Below are 22,209 nucleotides of genomic sequence, written 5' to 3' on the forward strand. Positions count from 1 at the left end.
TATGGCCCCAATGTGTCCCTATGGCTCCAATGTGTCCCTATGGCCCCAATGTGTCCCTATGGCTCCAATGTGTTCCTATGGCCACAATGTGTCCCTATGGCTCCAATGTGTCCCTATGGCCCCAATGTGTCCCTATGGCTCCAATGTGTTCCTATGGCCACAATGTGTCCTTATGGTCCCAGTGTGTCCCTATGGCCCCAGTGTGTCCCTATAGTCCCAAGGGGTCCCCATGGCCACAAAGGGTCCCCATGGTCACACAGGCACACACAGTGCATGGCTCCGTGCATGACACATGCAAATGTCATGTGTGGCTACATGCTACATGCACCTACATGCACACACTGCATGTATGTGGTATAGAGCCCTGTACATGTGTGATACACAGGCACACACAATGCATGGCTCCATGCATGACACATGCAAATGTCATGTCTGGCTACATGATACATGCACCTACATGCACACACACTGCATGTATGTGGTATAGAGACCTGTGTATGTGATACATGAGCACACACAATGCATGGCTGTGTGCATGACACATGCAAATGTCATGTCTGGCTACGTGATACATGTATATATATGTGTACATGTACCTATATGCACACATGCTGCATGCATGTGGTATAGAGACCTATATATGTGTGATACACAGGCACACACAATACATGGCTGTGTGCATGACATGTACCTATATGCACACACACTGCATGTATGTGGTATAGAGACCTGTACATGTGATACCCATGCACGTTCCTGTGCTGCCTGCACACACATGTCCCTGTGCCCACACATGCAGAGGGCTGGGGCCCGAGCCCCGAGCTCGGGGGTGGTGCTGGGCTGGAGGAGGAGGAGGAGCATCCCCAGCCCCTCCTGCCTGCTGCACAGCCGCTGCCTTCATCCCCATCCTCCTCACACCTCCACCTTCCTCTTCCTCCCCCCCCACCTCTTCCTCCCCCTCCTCCTCTTCCTCCCCCTCCTCCTCTTCCTCCCCCTCCTCCTCTTCCTCCCCCTCCTCCTCTTCCTTGTCCTCCCCCCCCACCTCTTTCTTCCCCTCCTTCTCCCCCTCCTCCTCCATCTCCATCTTCCTCTCCCTCCTCCTCCTCCTCTTCTCCATCTCCATCTTCATCTTCCTCTTCCCCCTCCCTCCTCCTCCATCTTCCTCTTCCTCCCCCCCCATCTCCTCCTATCTCCATCTTCCTCTCCCCCCTCCTTCCTCCTCCTCTTCTCCATCTTCCTCTTCCCCCTCCCTCTTCTCCATCTCCATCTTCCTCTTCCCCTCCTTCCCCTCCTCCTCCTCCTCCATCTCCATCTTCCTCCTCCTCCTCTTCTCCCCCCTCCCTCCTCCTCCTCCTCCATCTCCATCTTCCTCTTCCCCCCCCATCTCCTCTTCTCCATCTCCATCTTCCTCTCCCTCCTCCTCCTCCTCTTCCCCCCCCATCTCCTCCTCTCCATCTCGATCCTCCTCTTCCCCCTCCCTCCTCCTCCTCCTCTTCTCCATCTCCATCTTCCTCCTCCTCCTCCTCCTCCTCCCCCTGCCCCCCCCGCCCCCCATGGACCCCCCCAGCACGGCCGTGCTGCTGCTGCCCCCCCTCATCCTGGCACTGGCAGGTAGGAGGAGCCCTATGGGGGGGGGGGGATATGGGATGGACCCTGGGACCCCAAACCCCAGGGACCCTTAATGTGGGGGGGGGGGGGGAACCCCAAGGGGGTCACATGATTGGGGACCCAGACCCACAACTTCCCAACGTTGGGGGAGGGGGAACCCCCATAAAGCCCAAATGCTGGGACCCATCGTGATGGGGGATGGGAAAGGGGAATCCCCAATGCAAGGGACCCTAAACACGGGGGGGGGGACACCCCAGGAGACCCCATTTCTGGGGGGGGGGACACCAAGGACCCTATTGGCAGCATGTGCATGTAGGTACAGGTATCATGTCCATGTAGGTACATGTATCATGTGCATGTATGTACAGGTATCATATGCATGTAGGTACATGTATCATGTGCATGTAGGTACAGGTATCATGTGCATGGAGGTACATGTATCATGTGCATGTAGGTACAGGTATCATGTGCATGTAGGTACATGTATCATGTGCATGGAGGTACATGTATCATATGCATGTAGGTACAGGTATCATGTGCATGTAGGTACAGGTATCATGTGCATGTAGGTACATGCATCATGTGCATATAGGTACATGTATCATATGTAGGTACATGTATCATGTGCATGTAGGTACAGGTATCATGTGCATGGAGGTACAGGTATCATGTGCATGTAGGTACATGTATCATGTGCATGGAGGTACATGTATCATGTGCATGGAGGTACATGTATCATGTACATGTAGGTACATGTATCATGTGCATGTAGGTACATGTATCATGTGCATGTAGGTACAGGTATCATGTGCATGTAGGTACATGTATCATGTGCATGTAGGTACATGTATCATATGTAGGTACAGGTATCATGTGTATGTAGGTACATGTACCGTATGCATGTAGGTACAGGTATCATGTGCATGCAGATACATATATGATGGGGGGCACATAAGGAACCCCTAAGCCTGGTTTTGGGACCCCCCAATATAGGGTAATGGACCCCAATGGGGCTGACCCATGGGGGGGGTCCCCTAATGGGGTCTCTTACAGGGGCTGCCTGCGGTGTGTTCACGGTGTGGGCCTGGCCACGGGTGGCTGTGGTGCCCTATGGGGGCTCGGTGGCCATCAACTGCAGCCGCAGCGCTTGCCCACTGGGCAACACCACACTGGGCTTGGACACCCCCTTACTGGTGGCACTGGGAGCTACTGGGCACCAGTGGCAAAGCTTCTGGCTCCTCAATGTGTCCCAATGGAACCCTGGTAAAGCCACATGCTATGGGCAATGCGGTGATAGCCAAGGCAATGCCAGCGCCGAGGTCCTTGTGTACAGTGAGTATGGGGGGGAAGAGGGTGGTGGTTATGGGGGGGCTGTGGTTGATGGTTATGGGGGGCTGTGGTTGATGGTTTGGTGTCACCCGGAGCGGATGGTGGTTATGGTGTGGGGCTGTGGTTGATGGTTTGGTGTCACCGGAGCAGGTGGTGGTTATGGTGTTGGGCTGTGGTTGATGGTTTGGTGTCACCTGGAGCGGGTGGTGGTTATGGTGTTGGGTTGTGGTTGATGGTTTGGTGTCACCTGGAGCGGGTGGTGGTTATGGTGTTGGGCTGTGGTTGATGGTTTGGTGTCACCTGGAGCGGGTGGTGGTTATGGTGTTGGGCTGTGGTTGATGGTTTGGTGTCACCCGGAGCGGGTGGTGGTTATGGTGTTGGGTTGTGGTTGATGGTTTGGTGTCACTGGAGCAGGTGATGGTTATGGTGTTGGGTTGTGGTTGGTGGTTTGGTGTCACCAGGAGCAGGTGATGGTTATGGGGGGGCTGTGGTTGATGGTTTGGTGTCACCTGGAGCGGGTGGTGGTTATGGTTATGGGGCTGTGGTTGATGGTTTGGTGTCACCTGGAGCGGGTGGTGGTTATGGTGTTGGGCTGTGGTTGATGGTTTGGTGTCACCTGGAGCGGGTGGTGGTTATGGGGGGGTTGTGGTTGATGGTTTGGTGTCACCTGGAGCAGGTGGTGGTTATGGGGGGGTTGTGGTTGATGGTTTGGTGTCACCTGGAGCGGGTGGTGGTTATGGTGTTGGGCTGTGGTTGATGGTTTGGTGTCACCGGAGCGGGTGGTGGTTATGGTGTTGGGCTGTGGTTGATGGTTTGGTGTCACCAGAGCGGGTGGTGGTTATGGTGTTGGGTTGTGGTTGATGGTTTGGTGTCACCTGGAGCGGGTGGTGGTTATGGTGTTGGGTTGTGGTTGATGGTTTGGTGTCACCCAGAGCGGGTGGTGGTTATGGTGTTGGTCTGTGGTTGATGGTTTGGTGTCACCTGGAGCGGGTGGTGGTTATGGTGTTGGTCTGTGGTTGATGGTTTGGTGTCACCCGGAGCGGGTGGTGGTTATGGTGTTGGGTTGTGGTTGATGGTTTGGTGTCACCCGGAGCAGGTGGTGGTTATGGTGTTGGGTTGTGGTTGATGGTTTGGTGTCACCCGGAGCAGGTGGTGGTTATGGTGTGGGGCTGTGGTTGATGGTTTGGTGTCACCCGGAGTGGGTGGTGGTTATGGTGTTGGGCTGTGGTTGATGGTTGATGTTTTGGTGTCACCACAGGACTCCCGGATCAGGTGTTGCTGGACCCGCTACCACCTTTACCAATGGGTGAAAGCCAGAACCTCACCTGCCATGTACTGGAGGTGGCTCCGGTTGTGAACCTGACGGTGACACTGCGCCGAGGAGCTGACACCCTGCGAACAGTCGGATTCGGTGCTGTCAATGGCAGCACCAACGTCACCGTCACCCACGTGCTGAGCGCCGGCCCCGAGGACCACGGGCAGGATGTCACCTGCCATGCGGAGCTGTCCCTGCGGCCTCATGGGCCTCTCTTTGCCAGTGCTGCTGTTCCCATCCGGCTCTCGGTGTTCGGTGAGTCCTGGTGCCAATGGGCACAGATGGGGAAGGGTTGGAGGAGCTCAGCTCAACCATGGTCCTGGTTCATCCTGGCTCAGCCTGGTCCTTGTCTGAGCTCCATCACATCCCATTCCATGTCCTTGCTGCCATCCCCATCCCAGTCTCCTTCCCTATCCTATCCCTATCCTTGTTCCTGCTCCCATCCTAATCTCATCTCCATTTCCATCCTAATCCCATCCCAATCCCATCCCAGTCCTATTTCTGTCCCCAGTCCCCATCTTTGTGCCATCCCAATCCCCACCCCCGTCTCCACCCCCTTCCCATCCCCATCCCAGTCTTCTTCCCATCCCCTCCCCAATCCCATCCCACTCCAATTCCCATCCCAGTCCAATTCCCATCCCAGTCCAATTCCCATCCCCTCCCCAATCCCATCCCAGTCCCCATTCCCATCCCGGTCCAATTCTTATCCCAGTCCCCATTCCCATCCCCATCTCTTCCCATCCAGTCCCATCCCAGTCCCCATCCCCATTCCCATCCCTGTCCAATTCCCATCCCAGTCCAATTCCCATCCCAGTCCCCAAACCCATCCCAGTCCAATTCCCATCCCAGTCCAATTCCCATCCCGGTCCAATTCCCATCCCGGTCCAATTCCCATCCCAGTCCCAATTCCCATCCCAGTCCAATTCCCATCCCAGTCCAATTCCCATTCCAGTCCAATCCCCATCCCAGTCCAATTCCCATCCCAGTTCCCATTCCCATCCCAGTCCAATCCCCATCCCCTCCCCATTCCCATCCCATCCCCATTCCCATCCCATCCCCATCCCATCCATTCCCATCCCATTCCCTCTGTCCCATCCCACCCGAGCTCCCCCCCTCTAACCCCATTCCCATTCCTGGATCTCTCCCTACCATCACCCAGTGGCCTTGCCGGATCCCTCCCGGCCACTCGGTGAGTATCCGGCCATAGGGATCCATGATCCCGGTGCTGCCACATCCCTGCAGCTCTCCCGGAGCCCCCTGAGCTCCAGGCCCCATCCCACATGGAGCTCGGCACCACCGGCACCGCCAGCTGCCAGGTCACCGGCGCCTTCCCCATTGCCGACGTCGGCTTCACCATCACCATGGCCGGGCAGAGCCTCAATGTCACCACCACAGTGGTTGGGGATGTGCTCACCAGTATCACCAGACTGGTTCCCAGTATGGTGGGAGCACTGGAACTGGTGTGCACCGTCACCGTGGCCACCGCGGCGCGCACCGCACGGAGGCTGATCCACGTCTACCGTAAGGCACTGGGCAATGGGGTAATAGGAACCCATCCCGAACCCATCCCGAACCCATCCCAAACCCATCCCGAACCCATCCCAAACCCATCCCGAACCCATCCCGAACCCATCCCAAACCCATCCCGAACCCATCCCAAACCCATCCCGAACCGATCCCAAACCCATCCCAAACCCATCCCGAACCCATCCCGAACCCATCCCATCCCCATCCCGAACCCATCCCGAACCCATCCCGAATCCATCCCAAACCCATCCCGAACCCATCCCGAACCCATCCCGAACCCATCCCAAACCCATCCCGAACCCATCCCGATCCCATCCCGAACCCATCCCAAACCCATCCCAAGCCCATCCCAAACCCATCCCGAACCCATCCTGATCCCATCCCCAACCCATCCCGAACCCATCCCAGACCCATCCCGAACCCATCCCGAACCCATCCCAAACCCATCCCAAACCCATCCCGAACCCATCCCAATCCCATCCCAAACCCATCCCGATCCCATCCCGGAATCCCATTGGACACCAGCACCTTTCCCATAGGTTTCCCAGCACCCATCCTGGAGCTGAGCCCGGTGCCGGCTCCGGCAGGCACTGAGGTGCTGGTGTTGTGCCGCATCGATGCTGCCGAACCACCGGCGCTGTGGCTACAGCTCCGGGATGCTGACAATGGGATCCTGGCCGAGGGGCCACATTCCCAACTGGAATTGCCTCTCGTGGCCGGTCGCGGTGACGACAGGCGGCGGTTCCGGTGTCGGGCCAGCCTGGATGTTGATGGCAACACCGTGACCAAGGATGTGGACAACCAACTCTCGGTGCTCTGTGAGTGTTCCTGTGCCAATGGGTCCTCCTGGTGTTCCCATTGACCTGACTGGGATGGTGCCAATGGACCAGTCACCTGGTTGGGATTAAACCAGTTTAATGGGTTCAGTTTCCAGTCTCTCCCATTACCACATCCCAATGTCTCTTCCAGATATGCCGGATCTGGCAGTGAATGACTGTCCTGGGATACGGACATGGCTACAGGGAACATGGGAAGCTCTTTCCTGCCATGCCACCGGTAACCCCATACCCACTGTATCCTGTGGCCGTGACGGTGTCACCATCAGCACCACGGTCCCGGAGCTGGTCACCCGTTCCAGAGCCGGTACCTACATCTGCAATGCCACCAACAGCCTGGGCACACAGAGCAGGCTCGTCACCGTCAATGTGGAGTGTGAGTGGCACTGGTACCCACCGGTACCCACCGGCACCCACCGGTACCCACCGGTACCCACCAGTACCCACCAGTACCCACCGGCACCCACCGGTACCCACCAGTACCCACCAGTACCCACCAGTACCCACCGGCACCCACTGGCACCCACCGGTACTCACCGGCACCCACTGACACCCACTGGTACCCACCAGTACCCACCAGCACCCACTGACACCCACTGGTACCCACCGGTACCCACCGGCACCCACCGGCACCCACTGGCACCAGTGCTGACCACAATGGCACCAGTACTGACCACAACAGCACCAGTACTGACCACAATGGCACCGGCAGCACCAGTGCTGACCACAATGGCACTGGCAGCACCAGTGCTAACCACAATGGCACCAGTGCTGACCACAACAGCACCAGTACTAACCATGATCCCCATTTACCCCCAGATGAACCCACACTGACAGAGAGGGGCTGCCCCACACACCGGCTGTGGGTGGAGGGTGAGCAGAGGGAGCTCTCCTGTCGTGCCGATGGGGACCCTGCACCCAGCACCCATTGTACCCGCGACGACGGCACCACCGGGGGCAGGTTGACAACACAACAACGGGTGGTTGACCGCGGTGACGCCGGGAGCTACACCTGCAGGGCCAGCAACAAGCACGGCACCGCCGAGCGCAGCGTGGTGGTGACAGTGGAGTGTGAGTGACAATGGTGGTGATGGTGGAGTGTGAGTGACAATGGTGGTGATGGTGGAGTGTGAGTGACAGTGGTGGTGACGGTGGAGTGTGAGTGACAATGGTGGTGATGGAGTGTGAGTGACAATGGTGGTGATGGTGGAGTGTGAGTGACAATGGTGGTGATGGTGGAGTGTGAGTGACAATGGTGGTGATGGTGGAGTGTGAGTGACAATGGTGATGGTGGAGTGTGAGTGACAATGGTGGTGATGGTGGAGTGTGAGTGACAATGGTGGTGATGGAGTGTGAGTGACAATGGTGGTGATGGTGGAGTGTGAGTGACAATGGTGGTGATGGAGTGTGAGTGACAGTGGTGGTGACGGTGGAGTGTGAGTGACAATGGTGGTGATGGAGTGTGAGTGACAATGGTGGTGATGGTGGAGTGTGAGTGACAATGGTGGTGATGGTGGAGTGTGAGTGACAATGGTGGTGATGGTGGAGTGTGAGTGACAATGGTGGTGATGGTGGAGTGTGAGTGACAATGGTGGTGATGGAGTGTGAGTGACAGTGGTGGTGATGGTGGAGTGTGAGTGATGATGGTGATGATGGAGTGTGAGTGACAATGGTGGTGATGGTGGAGTGTGAGTGACAATGGTGGTGATGGAGTGTGAGTGACAGTGGTGGTGACGGTGGAGTGTGAGTGACAATGGTGGTGATGGAGTGTGAGTGACAATGGTGGTGATGGTGGAGTGTGAGTGACAATGGTGGTGATGGTGGAGTGTGAGTGACAGTGGTGGTGATGGTGGAGTGTGAGTGACAATGGTGGTGATGGTGGAGTGTGAGTGACGATGGTGGTGACGGTGGAGTGTGAGTGACAATGGTGACGGTGGAGTGTGAGTGACAATGGTGGTGACGGTGGAGTGTGAGTGACAATGGTGGTGATGGTGGAGTGTGAGTGACGATGGTGGTGACGGTGGAGTGTGAGTGACAATGGTGGTGATGGTGGAGTGTGAGTGACAGTGGTGGTGATGGTGGAGTGTGAGTGACAATGGTGGTGATGATGGAGTGTGAGTGACAATGGTGGTGATGGTGGAGTGTGAGTGACAATGGTGGTGATGGTGGAGTGTGAGTGACAATGGTGGTGATGGTGGAGTGTGAGTGACAATGGTGGTGATGGTGGAGTGTGAGTGACAATGGTGGTGACGGTGGAGTGTGAGTGACAATGGTGACAATGGTGGTGGTGGTGGAGTGTGAGTGACAATGGTGGTGACGGAGTGTGAGTGACAATGGTGGTGATGGTGGAGTGTGAGTGACAGTGGTGATGCTGGTGGGATGGGGATGGGGATGCCAGGATGGGATTGTGGCTATGCTGGAGATGCACCCATTAAGCATCACAAAGCTCCAGTCCTCATCACCACCCATTGCCTGCACCCATCATCACCCATTCCCTACCCCCATCATCACCCAGTCCCCCCATCCATCACCCATTCCCTGCACCCATCATCACCCAGTCCCCCCATCCATCACCCATTCATACACCCATCATCACCCAGTCCCTGCACCCATCATCACCCAGTCCCCCCATTATCACCCAGTCCCCCCATCCATCACCCATTCCCTACACCCATCATCACCCAGTCCCCATAGCCACCATGTCCCCATATCCATCACCCAGTCCCCCCATCATCACCCAGTCCCATCACCCATCACCCCCCATCACCCACCCCATGCCCACCATATCCCCACAGACAAACCCAGTATGGCAGATCCCGGCTGCCCATCACAGCGGCTGTGGGTCGAGGGTACCCCCGCAGAGCTGCTGTGTGCCGCAACCGGTAACCCCCAGCCCCACGTCACCTGTACCAAGCTCGGGGACGGGTACCCCCCTATGACAACCAGCACCAACGTCACCCGTGCCCACGCCGGTACCTACCAGTGCCAGGCCACCAACAGCCGCGGCTCAGCCCTGCGCAATGTCACCATCACCGTCGAGTGTGAGTCGGGGATGGGGTGACCCAATGGGTGTTGGGGGGGGACCTACAGGTTGGGGGGGGACCTACAGGTTGTGGGGTGCCAAAAAGTGGCTGTTTTGGGGTGTTTTTTGCCCCTGGGGTTGTGCTTTTGGTGAGTGCCGGTGTTGTCCCGGTGCAGACAGCCCAACCACCGTCACCCTGCGGGTCCTCCCGTCAGCCGCCGTGTCCAGTGGCACCAGTTTGAGTGTGGAATGCCGTGCCGACGGTCTGCCCCCCCCCACCTACGGGTGGGTGCTACCCCCCGCTCCCAACCTCCGCTTCGGCACCGGTAACCACAGCGTCACCATCACCGGCGCCGGTACCGTCAACGGGGGGGTGTACACCTGCACCGCCAGCAACAGGCACGGGTGGCAAGCCGGCAGCATCATGGTGCGGGTTGATGGTGAGTAGGACACCATAGGGGGATATGGGGGTGATGCCACCATTGAGGTGCCATAGATGGTTTGTTCTCCCATTAGAGAACCGGTTGGTGCTGGTGGCGTCACTGGGATCGGTTGGTGCCATCACCGCGGTGGGTTTGGTGGCTGCTGGTGGTTATTACCTCAAGTCTACAGCCTGTAAGAAGGGGGAATACAACGTGAGGGATGCGGAAGGAACACTCGAAGCCGCCTGTCTGCACCGGCAACACCATGGCCAGGCTGAGGTCTATGGCATCCAGCTGACACAGCCGTAACCCATAACCGGAGCATCCATCTCCAATGGGATGGATGGAGCCCAATGGGATGGATGGATCCCAATGGGATGGATGGAATACAACGTGAGGGATGCGGAAGGAACACTCGAAGCCGCCTGTTTGCACCGGCAACACCATGGCCAAGCTGAGGTCTATGGTATCCAGCTCACACAGCCGTAACCCATAACCGGAGCATCCATCTCCAATGGGATGGATGGAGCCCAATGGGATGGATGGATCCCACCGGCATTCCCAATGGGATGGATGGATCCCAATGGGATGGATGGATCCCTCCCAGCATTCCCAATGGGATGGATGGATCCCAATGGGATGGATGGATCCTCCCAGCGTTCCCAATGGGATGGATGGAGCCCAATGGGATGGATGGAGCCCAATAGGATGGATGGATCCCACCAGCATTCCCAATGGGATGGATGGATCCCAATGAGATGGATGGATCCTCCCGGCATTCCCAATGGGATGGATGGATCCCAATGGGATGGATGGATCCCACCGGCATTCCCAATGGGATGGATGGATCCTCCCAGCATTCCCAATGGGATGGATGGATCCCAATGGGATGGATGGATCCCCCTGGCATTCCCAATGGGATGGTTGGATCCCACCAGCATCCCCAACAGGATGGAAGGATCCCAATGAGATGGATGGATCCCACCAGCATTCCCAATGGGATGGATGGATCCCACCAGCATTCCCAATGGGATGGATGGATCCCACCAGCATTCCCACTGGGATAGATGCTTCGTGGTCGCCTTTGGTGCCGTGTCCCCCCCTCCCCATTGTCACAATGGGGGAGTTTTGGTGCCAGTGGGTTAATGGGGAGGGGGCACACACCAACACCAAGGTCCCCTATTGGCTATTGCCATATAGGGTATTGAGCATCACCCAATAAAGGACTGGATTGGAATGGGAGATGATGACTTTGGGGGACCTGATCCCAACCAACACCTTGTTCCCAACCCCCATCCCATATTCCCAACCATGGGGACCCCATCCTGGCCAAGGGGGGGGCACAGATACCCTATAGGGACCCCTTGGAGGACACAGATACCCTATAGGGGGCATGGGGACCCATTGGAGGGCACAGATACCCTATAGGGGGACATGGGGACCCCTTGGAGGACACAGATACCCTATAGGGGGCATGGAGGACACAGATACCCTATGGGGGGTATGGGGACCCATTGGAGGACACAGATACCCTATAGGGGGCATGGGGACCCATTGGAGGACACAGATACCCTATGGGGGACATGGGGACCCATTGGAGGACACAGATACCCTATAGGGGGCATAGGGACCCATTGGAGGACACAGATACCCTATAGGGGGCATAGGGACCCATTGGAGGACACAGATACCCTATGGGGACCCCTTGGAGGACACAGATACCATAGGGGAGGTGAAGATACCCCAGTAAGAGGTTGGTATTTGGGGGGGCTGTAAATGGGGTGACTGGAGGTAGGAGGTTCAGGCTGTGATATTGGGGTTCTCTATGGCCCTTATGGGGTTTGGGGCCACCCCCCAACCACTAATGGGGTTTGGGTGACCCCATATGTTGGCTGGTCCCATTATAGACATTATAGGCTTGAAGGGGGGGGGGGGGGGCAGAGATCCTACAACCCTCTTTATGGGGGGCTCTTAGCATTCATGCTCTGTATCCCCTTTCCTATGGGGCTAGAGGGGGGGTCCTATTGTGTCCCAAACCCAAACCCATATCAATAGAGCCACAGGACACAGGTGGGGATTCAATCCCAATACACATTATTGGGGGGCTCTATAGGGCTATGGAGGAAGGGGGTGTTCTGTGTATGCACCCCCATATTAAACCATGTCATCAGCATTGGGGTGCAGGAGCCAGTCCTCATAGGGGACACTGTCCCCCCTTGGCCTGTCCCCATTGCCCCCATGGCACTCGGGGGTCTCCCCAATATCCTCCAATGGCAGGAACTGCATCTCCTCCTTGGCCAACCTGGGGGACCCCAAAACTACCCCGGTCACCCCAAAACTACACTGGTCACACCAATACTACCCCGGTCACCCCAAAACTACCCCGGTCACCCCAATACTACCCCCATCACCCCAATACTACCCCGGTCACCCCAATACTACCCCGGTCACCCCAATACTACCCTGGTCACCCCAAAACTACCCCCATCACCCCAATACTACCCCTGTCACCCCGATACTACCCCAGTCACCCCAACACCCCATCAATGACACCCCCATTCCACAGGGTCCCTGGGAGCATCTTGGGGTCCCTGATGGGAGTTGTGGGGTCATGGAAGGATTGGGGGACATAGGGGAGACCTTGGGGTGACCGAAGGGACCCCATTGGTGTGGGGGTAACCAGACCCCCTCATGGAAGGGGTTTGGGGGGGTCATGGATGGGGGTTGGGGGGTCATGGAAGGGGGTTGGAAGGGTCATGGAAGGGGTTGGGGGGTCATGGAAGGGGGTTGGGGGGATCATGGATGGGGGTTGGGAGGGGTCATGGATGGGGGTTTTGGGGGTCATGGATGGGGGTTGGGGGGGTCATGTAATAGGGTTGGGGGGGGCTTCGGGGGGGGTCATGGATGGGAGTTGGGGGGGTCATGTAATGGGGTTGGGGGGGGTCATGTAATAGGGTTGGGGGGGGCTTGGGGGGGTCATGGATGGGGGTTGGGGGGTGTCATGTAATGGGGTTTGGGGGGGTCATGTAATGTGGTTGGGGGGGTTTGGGGGGTCATGGATGGGGTTGGGAGGGTCATGTAATGGGGTTGGGGAGGGGTTGGGGGGGTCATGTAATGGGGTTGGGGGGGTCATAGAAGGGGGTTGGGGGTTCATATATGGGGGTTGGGGGGGGTCATGTAATGGGGTTGGGGGGATTTGGGGTGTCATGGATGGGGTATGGGGGGGTTTGGGGGGGTCATGAATGGGGTTAGGGGGGTCATGGGTTTGGGGGGGTCATAGAAGGGGTTTGGGGGGGGTCACGGGTGGGGGTTCAGGGGGTCATGGATGGGGGTTTGGGGGGGGTGTTTGTGTGTCCCCTCCCCACATATGTGATGTCACTGGCTGACCCCCGGAACGGTTGTTGTCTCAGTGATGCAGCTGCTGTATATGGAGCCCTGGGACTGTTGGTGTCCCAGGACCTGTCCTGCTCCAGCGCCGGCAGCTGCCCATAGAGCTCATCCACTGCCAGCATCGACACCTGGGGCACAGACCCCAGGCCCATCCTCACCTATGGGCCCATTCCCGGTGCCTGATCCTGATCCTGGAGCCTGATCCCAGACCCAGATCCTGATCCCAGACCCAGATCCTGATCCCAGACCCAGATCCCAGACCCAGATCCCAGATCCTGATCCCAGACCCAGATCCTGATCCCAGACCCAGATCCCAGACCCAGATCCCAGATCCCAGACCCAGATCCCAGACCCTGATCCCTGATCCCAGACCCAGACCCAGATCCCAGATCCCAGACCCAGATCCCAGACCCAGATCCCAGACCCAGATCCCAGATCCTGATCCCAGACCCAGATCCTGATCCCAGACCCAGATCCCAGACCCAGATCCCAGATCCCAGACCCAGATCCCAGACCCAGATCCCAGACCCAGATCCCAGACCCAGACCCAGATCCCAGACCCAGATCCCAGACCCAGATCCTGATCCCAGACCCAGATCCTGATCCCAGACCCAGACCCAGATCCCAGACCCAGATCCCAGACCCAGACCCAGATCCCAGACCCTGATCCCAGACCCAGATCCCAGACCCAGACCCAGATCCCAGACCCAGACCCAGATCCCAGACCCAGATCCTGATCCTGATCCCAGACCCAGATCCCAGACCCCAGACCCAGATCCCAGACCCAGACCCAGATCCCAGACCCTGATCCCAGACCCAGATCCCAGACCCAGACCCAGATCCCAGACCCTGATCCCAGACCCAGATCCCAGACCCAGACCCAGATCCCAGACCCTGATCCCAGACCCAGATCCCGATCCCAGATCCCAGACCCAGATCCCAGATCCTGATCCCAGACCCAGATCCCAGACCCTGATCCCAGACCCTGATCCCAGACCCTGATCCCAGACCCAGACCCAGATCCCAGACCCAGATCCCAGACCCAGATCCCAGATCCCAGACCCAGATCCCAGACCCAGATCCTGATCCCTGATCCCAATGGGAATGGGATGGACACACCTGGAAGTTCCTGTCAATGAGTGTGTTGGTCTCGAAGTCGTCGTCATCCTCCCCAAAGGGGTTGATGAGCTGCTCGGCTACCTGCAATGAGCCCATTGTGGCCCATGGGGCTACCATATGTCCTATGGGGCTACCATATGTCCCCTTGAGTAACCATATGTCCCATGAGGCCACTGTGTTTCCCCTTGGGCAACCATATGTCCCATGGGTAACCATATATCCCATGGGCCACCATATGTCCTATGGGGCCACCATATGTCCCATGGGGCCACTGTGTTTCCCCTTGGGCAACCATATGTCCCATGGGGCTACCATATGTCCCATTGGGCTACCATATGTACCATGGGGCTACCATATGTCCCATTGGGCTACCATATGTCCCATTGGGCTACCATATGTCCCATGGGGCCACCATATATCCCATGGGGCCACCATATATCCCATGGGCAACCATGTGTCCTATTGGGCTACCATATGTCCCCTTGGGCTACCATATATCCCATGGGGCCACCATATGTCCCATGGGGCCACTGTTTGTCCCCTTGGGCAACCATATGTCCTATGGGGCCACCATATATCCCATGGGGCCACCATATGTCCTTTGGGCAACCATATGTCCCAATGGGGCAACCATATATCCCATGTGGCCACCATATATCCCATAGGGCGACCGTGTGTCCCATGGGGCCACCATATATCCCATGGGCAACCATATATCCCATAGGGCCATCATATACCCCATAGTTCCACCGTGCCCCCCCAGCCCCACCTTGAGCCACCCCACATAGAAGAAGAACTGCAGCAGGGTGAACACAGGCAGCCCCAGGTCCAGCTCATGTCCTGCATAACCTTGAGCCGGGTCTAGGAACTGCCTCATGTCCAGCTCATGTCCTGCATAACCTTGAGCCGGGTCTAGGAACTGCCTCATGTCCAGCTCATGTCCTGCATAACCTTGAGCCGGGTCTAGGAACTGCTTCATGTCCAGCTCATGTCCTGCATAACCTTGAGCCGGGTCTAGGAACTGCCTCATGTCCAGCTCATGTCCTGCATAGCCTTGAGCCGGGTCTAGGAACTGCTTCATGTCCAGCTCATGTCCTGCATAACCTTGAGCCGGGTCTAGGAACTGCCTCCCAATGAGGCAGGTGACGAAGAAGGTGTAGACAGCGATGGTGACCACCTGGAGAATGGGACAGGGGCCTTGGGTGAGCACAGCATAGGGCAGGGCAGCACTAGGGGCTTCAGCCTCACCTGCATCCTCACCTGCATCCCTATGGGCTTCAGCCTCACCTGCATCCCTATGGGCTTCAGCCTCACCTCCACCCCTATGGGCTTCAGCCTCACCTGCATCCCTATGGGCTTCAGCCTCACCTCCATCCTCATCTGCATCCCCATGGGCTTCAGCCTCACCTCCAACCTCACCTGCAGCCCTAGGGGCTTCAGCCTCACCTGCATCCTCACCTGCATCCTCACCTGCATCCCTATGGGCTTCAGCCTCACCTCCATCCTCACCTCCATCCTCACCTGCATCCCTATGGGCTTCAGCCTCACCTGCATCCTCACCTCCATCCTCACCTGCATCCCTATGGGCTTCAGCCTCACCTGCATCCTCACCTGCATCTCTATGGGCTTCAGCCTCACCTGCATCCTCACCTCCATCCTCACCTGCATCCCTATGGGCTTCAGCCTCACCTGCATCCTCACCTCCATCCCTATGGGCTTCAGCCTCACCTGCATCCTCATCTGCATCCCTATGGGCTTCAGCCTCACCTCCATCCTCACCTGCATCCCTATGGGCTTCAGCCTCACCTGCATCCTCACCTGCATCTCTATGGGCTTCAGCCTCACCTGCATCCTCACCTCCATCCCTATGGGCTTCAGCCTCACCTGCATCCTCATCTGCATCCCTATGGGCTTCAGCCTCACCTCCATCCATCCCAATCCTCACCTCCATCCCTCTCCATCCTCACCTCCATCCTCACCTGTATCCCTATGTCCTGCCATCCTCACCTGCATCCCTCTCCATCCTCACCTCCATCCCTCTCCATCCTCACCTGCATGCCCATGTGCTTCCATCCTCACCTCCATCCTCACCTCTATCCCTCTCCATCCTCACCTGCATCCCTCTCCAGGTCACCCCATTCTTGGTGTGACCCCATTCTTGGTCCCACCATTCTTGTCCCCCTACTTCCCTAACATATCCCCCCACATCCTTTTATGTCCCCTCATCCCATGGCAACATCCCTATATCCCCTGCTCCATGTCCCTCCATCCCTTTTGGGGTCCCCTATCCCTGTCTGTGTCTCCCCATGCCATAGAACCATAGGTTAGGGTTGGAAAGGACCTTAAAGGAAAGGACCTTAAAGGAAAGGACCTTAACCCTAACCCTAAGCCTAACCCTAACCCTAAAGATCATCCGGTTCCAACCCCATACCATGGGCACGGACCCCTCACACTAAACCCTACCCCTCATTCTTTCATGTCCCCCCATGCCCCTTCACACCCAGCTCCCCATCCAGCCTCCCCCCCAACCCCATTGCATCCCAGTGCTCCCAGTACCCACCTGTGTGTACACCAGTGGGACACTGATCCAGTCATAGTGGAACAGGAGGCTGCAGTGGGCCCGGAACCGGTTCAGCTCCTATAATGGGGGGGCCATGGGCGGGTTGGGGGTGCTGGTTGGGGTCCTGGGGGGGGGGGGGGGAGGGGGGGGTTAGGGGGTCCCTTTGGGGGGGGGGTTGGGGGTCCCTGTGGGGGTTGGGTCTGGGGGTCCTTTTGGGGGGGGGGTTTGGGGGTCCCTGGGAGGGGGGTTTGGGGGTAACTTTGGGGGGGGTTTGGGGGTCCCTGTGGGGGGGGTTTGGGGGGTCCCTGGGGGGGGGGGGTTTGGGGGTACCTTTGGGGGGGGTTTGGGGGTCTCTTTGGGGGGGGGTCATGGGGTCCATGGGGGGGGGGTTTGGGGTCCCTTTTGGGGGGGGTCAGGGGGTCCCTTTGGGGGGGGGGTTTGGGTCCCTTTGGGGGGGGGTTTGGGGGTCCGGGGGGGGGGGGGTTTGGGGTCCCTTTGAGGGGGGGTCAGGGGGTCCCTTTGGGGGGGGGGTTTGGGGGTCCCTGTGGGGGTCAGGGGGTACCTTTGGGGTGGGGGTTCGGGGGTCAATTGGGGGGGTTTGGGGGTCCCTTTGGGGGGGGGTTGGGGGGTCACTTTAAGGGGGGGTTTGGGGGTGAGGGGGTCTCTTTGGGGGGGTGATGGGGTCCATGGGGGGGGTCAGGGGTCCATGGGGGGGTCAGGGGTCACCTCCATGAGCAGCTTGAAGGCTCCATCATCCCTGACCCGACCTTCTGTCCTGGCCTGAGCAGCCAGAGCCGAGAACCAAACACGTGACCCAGAACTGGTTGTGGGGGGAGCGAAGCTGCTGCAGGAGCGGGGCAGGAACCCTGAGCCAATGGGGTGGGGGCGGCAGAGTGACGTCATTGATCGTGTTTGTGACGTCACTAATGGTGAATGTGACGTCACTGACTGCAACTGTGACGTCATTGATGGTGAGTGTGACGTCACTGAGTGTGACCGTGATGTCACTGACTGTGACTGTGACGTCATTGACCGTAACTGTGACGTCACTGTGACTGTGATGACACTGACTGTGACGTCATTGACCATAACTGTGATGTCACTGACTGTAACTGTGACGTCATTGACTGTAACTGTGACGTCACTGAGTGTAACTGTGACGTTATTGACTGTAACTGTGACGTCACTGCCCGAGCTGACCACGCACACCCCCATCCCAGTGTTCCCACTGTTCCCAGTGCCCCATAGCGCATCATCCCAGTATCCCCAGCACCTTGTCCCAGTGTTCCCACTGTTCCCAGTATCCTCATCCCATTGCTCCCAGTGCTCCCAGTATCCCCATTGCGCGCACCCGCCTGCACCAGGTGGTCGTGGGTCGGGAAGCGCTTGCGCGGCTGAGCTGACGGCTCTGAGCACGAGCACGGCCGCCAGGCTCCCATAGCTCCCATTGCTCCCAGTGCTCCCAGTGCTCCCAGTGTTCCCAGTATCCCCATCCCAGTGCTCCCATAGCTCCCACTGCTCCCAGTGTTCCCAGTATCCCCATCCCAGTGCTCCCAGTATCCCCATCCCATAGCTCCCAGTGCTCCCAGTGCTCCCAGTATCCCCAGTGCTCCCATTGCTCCCAGTGCTCCCATTGCTCCCAGTGCTCCCAGTATCCCCATCCCATAGCTCCCAGTGCTCCCAGTGTTCCCAGTATCCCCATCCCAGTGCTCCCAGTACGGCCGCCAGGCTCCCATAGCGCATCATTGTCCTGCGCAGGAGCCTCCCGCGCGTGTCCGACCCGTGCACGCTCCCGACGACCGCGAGCATCAGCCCGTCCGGAGCCGGCACCGAGCGGAACTGAGCCCAGCAGCGGACCAGGACCACGGACACATAGAAACCTGAGGGGGAACTGGGATGTACTGGGATGTACTGGGATGTACTGGGATGTACTGGGGATACTGGGAGCGGAACTGAGCCCACCAGCGCTCCAGGACCAGAGCCACATAGAAACCTATGATGGGGGGAACTGGGATGTACTGGGATGTACTGGGATCAACTGGGATGAACTGGGAGCGGAACTGAGCCCACCAGCGCTCCAGGACCACAGCCACATAGAAACCTATGATGGGGAGACTGGGATGTACTGGTGTGAACTGGGATCAACTGGGATGTACTGGGGATACTGGGAGCGGAACTGAGCCCAGCAGCGCTCCAGGACCACAGCCACATAGAAACCTATGGTGGGGAGACTGGGATGTACTGGTGTGAACTGGGATCAACTGGGATGAACTGGGATGTACTGGGAGCGGAACTGAGCCCACCAGCGCTCCAGGACCACGGACACATAGAAACCTGAGGGGATACTGGGATTAACTGGTGTGAACTGGGATGTACTGGGGATACTGGGAGCGGAACTGAGCCCACCAGCGCTCCAGGACCAGCGCTACATAGAAACCTATGATGGGGGGATACTGGGATGTACTGGGGTGTACTGGGATGTACTGGGATGTACTGGTGTGAACTGGGATGTACTGGGAGCGGAACTGAGCCCACCAGCGCTCCAGGACCACGGCCACATAGAAACCTGGGGGGATACTGGGATAAACTGGGATGTACTGGGATGAACTGGGGATACTGGGAGCGGAACTGAGCCCACCAGCGCTCCAGGACCACGGACACATAGAAACCTGGGGGGGGAACTGGGTAAACTGGGATGTACTGGGGATACTGGGAGCGGAACTGAGCCCACCAGCACTCCAGGACCACGGACACATAGAAACCTATGATGGGGGGGGACTGGGATGTACTGGGATGAACTGGTGTGAACTGGGATGTACTGGGAGCGGAACTGAGCCCACCAGCGCTCCAGGACCACAGCCACATAGAAACCTGAGGGGATACTGGGATGTACTGGGATGAACTGGGATGAACTGGGATGTACTGGGGTGTACTGGGGATACTGGGGGGGAACTGAGCCCACCAGCGCTCCAGGACCAGAGCCACATAGAAACCTGGGGGGGAACTGGGATGTACTGGGGATACTGGGAGCGGAACTGAGCCCACCAGCGCTCCAGGACCACAGCCACATAGAAACCTATGATGGGGGGGGGGAAACTGGGATAAACTGGGATGTACTGGGGATACTGGGAGCGGAACTGAGCCCACCAGCGCTCCAGGACCACGGACACATAGAAACCTGAGGGGGAACTGGGATGTACTGGGGATACTGGGGATACTGGGAGAGCTGGGAGCGGGCACGGAGCGGAACTGAGCCCACCAGCGCTCCAGGACCACAGCCACATAGAAACCTATGATGGGGGGAAACTGGGATGTACTGGGATGTACTGGGATGTACTGGGATGAAGTGGGGTGTACTGGGAGCGGAACTGAGCCCACCAGCGCTCCAGGACCAGCGCCACATAGAAACCTATGATGGGGGGGGACTGGGTGAACTGGGGTGTACTGGGGATACTGGGAGCGGAACTGAGCCCACCAGCGCTCCAGGACCACGGCCACGTAGAAACCTGGGGGGGGAACTGGGATAAACTGGGATGAACTGAGATGAACTGGGATGAACTGGGGATACTGGGGAGAACTGGGAGGGGACACTGGGGTGAACTGAGAGAACTGAGGGCACTGGGAGAACTGGGAGCACTGGGAGTGGTCACTGGGAGCACCGGGAGGGGTCACTGGGAGCACTGGGAGGGGTTACTGGGAGCACTGGGAGGGGTTACTGGGAGCACTGGGAGGGGTTACTGGGAGCACTGGGAGCACTGGGAGGGGTCACTGGGAGCACTGGGAGCACTGGGAGGGGTCACTGGGAGCACTGGGAGGGGTTACTGGGAGCACTGGGAAGGGTCACTGGGAGCACTGGGAGGGGTCACTGGGAGCACTGGGAGGGGTTACTGGGAGCACTGGGAGCACTGGGAGGGGTCACTGGGAGCACTGGGAGGGGTTACTGGGAGCACTGGGAGGGGTCACTGGGAGCACTGGGAGCACTGGGAGGGGTTACTGGGAGCACTGGGAGCACTGGGAGGGGTTACTGGGAGCACTGGGAGCACTGGGAGGGGTCACTGGGAGCACTGGGAGCACTGGGAGGGGTTACTGGGAGCACTGGGAGCACTGGGAGGGGTCACTGGGAGCACTGGGAGCACTGGGAGGGGTTACTGGGATTTGTCGCACTAAAGAACAAGCTTCTCAAAGAGTCTCCTCTGAGCCTCGGACAGCAGGAACCTGAGGGGGGGTCAGGGGTCGGCCCCACACATGGGGGTCCTGTCCCCCCATAGCTCTGCCCCACATCTCCCTGCCCCACATCTCCCTGCCCCACATCCCTGCCCCATAGACACCTATAGGGCATGCTGAGCACCAGGTACATCCCTGCCCCACATCCTGCTCCACATCCTGCCCCACATCCTGCCCCACATCCTGCCCCATAGGCACCTATAGGCCATGCTGAGCAGCAGGTACAGCCCTGCCCCACATCTCCCTGCCCCACATCCTGCCCCACATCCTGCCCCATAGGCACCTATAGGCAGGTACATCTCTATACATCTCTATACATCTCTATACATCAGTTGCTTCCTCTCCACAGCAGCAGCAGCCGCGAGAAGCCTCCGAACCGAGCGGTGGCCACACGTGACGTGTACGTCACCGTCATGTGACCTGGGGGACACCCCCCCCATACACACACTATGGGGTGACCCACATGTGCCCCACATCCATCCCACCCCATACACTATGGGGTCACCCCCAGGACCCCCCCATACATCCCACCCCATACACCCCATCCATCCCATCCCATACACTATGGGGTCACCCCCATGTCCCCTATATCCATCCCACCCCATACACTATGGGGTCACCCCCATGCCCCCCCCATCCCACCCCATACACTATGGGGTCACCCCCATGTCCCCTATATCCATCCCACCCCATACACTATGGGGTCACCCCCATATCCCCCACATCCCATCCCACCCCATACATTATGGGATCACCCCCATGTCCCCTATATCCATCCCACCCCATACACTATGGGGTGACCCCCAGGACCCCCCATCCATCCCACCCCATACACTATGGGGTGACCCCCAGGAGCC

General features: G+C 58.3%; 2 protein-coding genes across 2 annotated transcripts; one reads left to right on the forward strand and one right to left on the reverse strand.

The window, feature by feature from the left end:
* The first annotated feature begins 1,553 nt into the window (after positions 1 to 1,553).
* LOC117437576 (intercellular adhesion molecule 5-like) lies at positions 1,554 to 10,586 on the forward strand. Its single transcript, XM_034072081.1, has 10 exons — positions 1,554 to 1,611; positions 2,662 to 2,940; positions 4,196 to 4,507; positions 5,495 to 5,773; positions 6,319 to 6,597; positions 6,749 to 6,991; positions 7,435 to 7,686; positions 9,411 to 9,656; positions 9,814 to 10,077; positions 10,154 to 10,586. The coding sequence occupies exons 1-10, from the start codon at positions 1,554 to 1,556 to the stop codon at positions 10,366 to 10,368; spliced, it is 2,427 nt and encodes an 808-aa protein (XP_033927972.1). The 3' UTR covers positions 10,369 to 10,586.
* A 1,583-nt stretch (positions 10,587 to 12,169) lies between these two features.
* BEST2 (bestrophin 2) lies at positions 12,170 to 21,767 on the reverse strand. The gene is given in 13 exon segments (XM_034072082.1): positions 12,170 to 12,361; positions 13,429 to 13,577; positions 14,569 to 14,649; positions 15,338 to 15,417; positions 15,673 to 15,745; positions 17,129 to 17,206; positions 17,855 to 17,933; positions 17,935 to 18,194; positions 18,848 to 18,967; positions 18,999 to 19,008; positions 19,082 to 19,156; positions 20,574 to 20,634; positions 21,689 to 21,767. Coding segments are annotated over 13 exon segments (1,293 nt in total). The 3' UTR covers positions 12,170 to 12,213.
* Between the last annotated feature and the right edge of the window lie 442 nt (positions 21,768 to 22,209).

Source organism: Melopsittacus undulatus, chromosome 23 (genome assembly GCF_012275295.1).
Source record: "Melopsittacus undulatus isolate bMelUnd1 chromosome 23, bMelUnd1.mat.Z, whole genome shotgun sequence".
NCBI classification, from domain to species: Eukaryota; Metazoa; Chordata; class Aves; order Psittaciformes; family Psittaculidae; genus Melopsittacus; species Melopsittacus undulatus.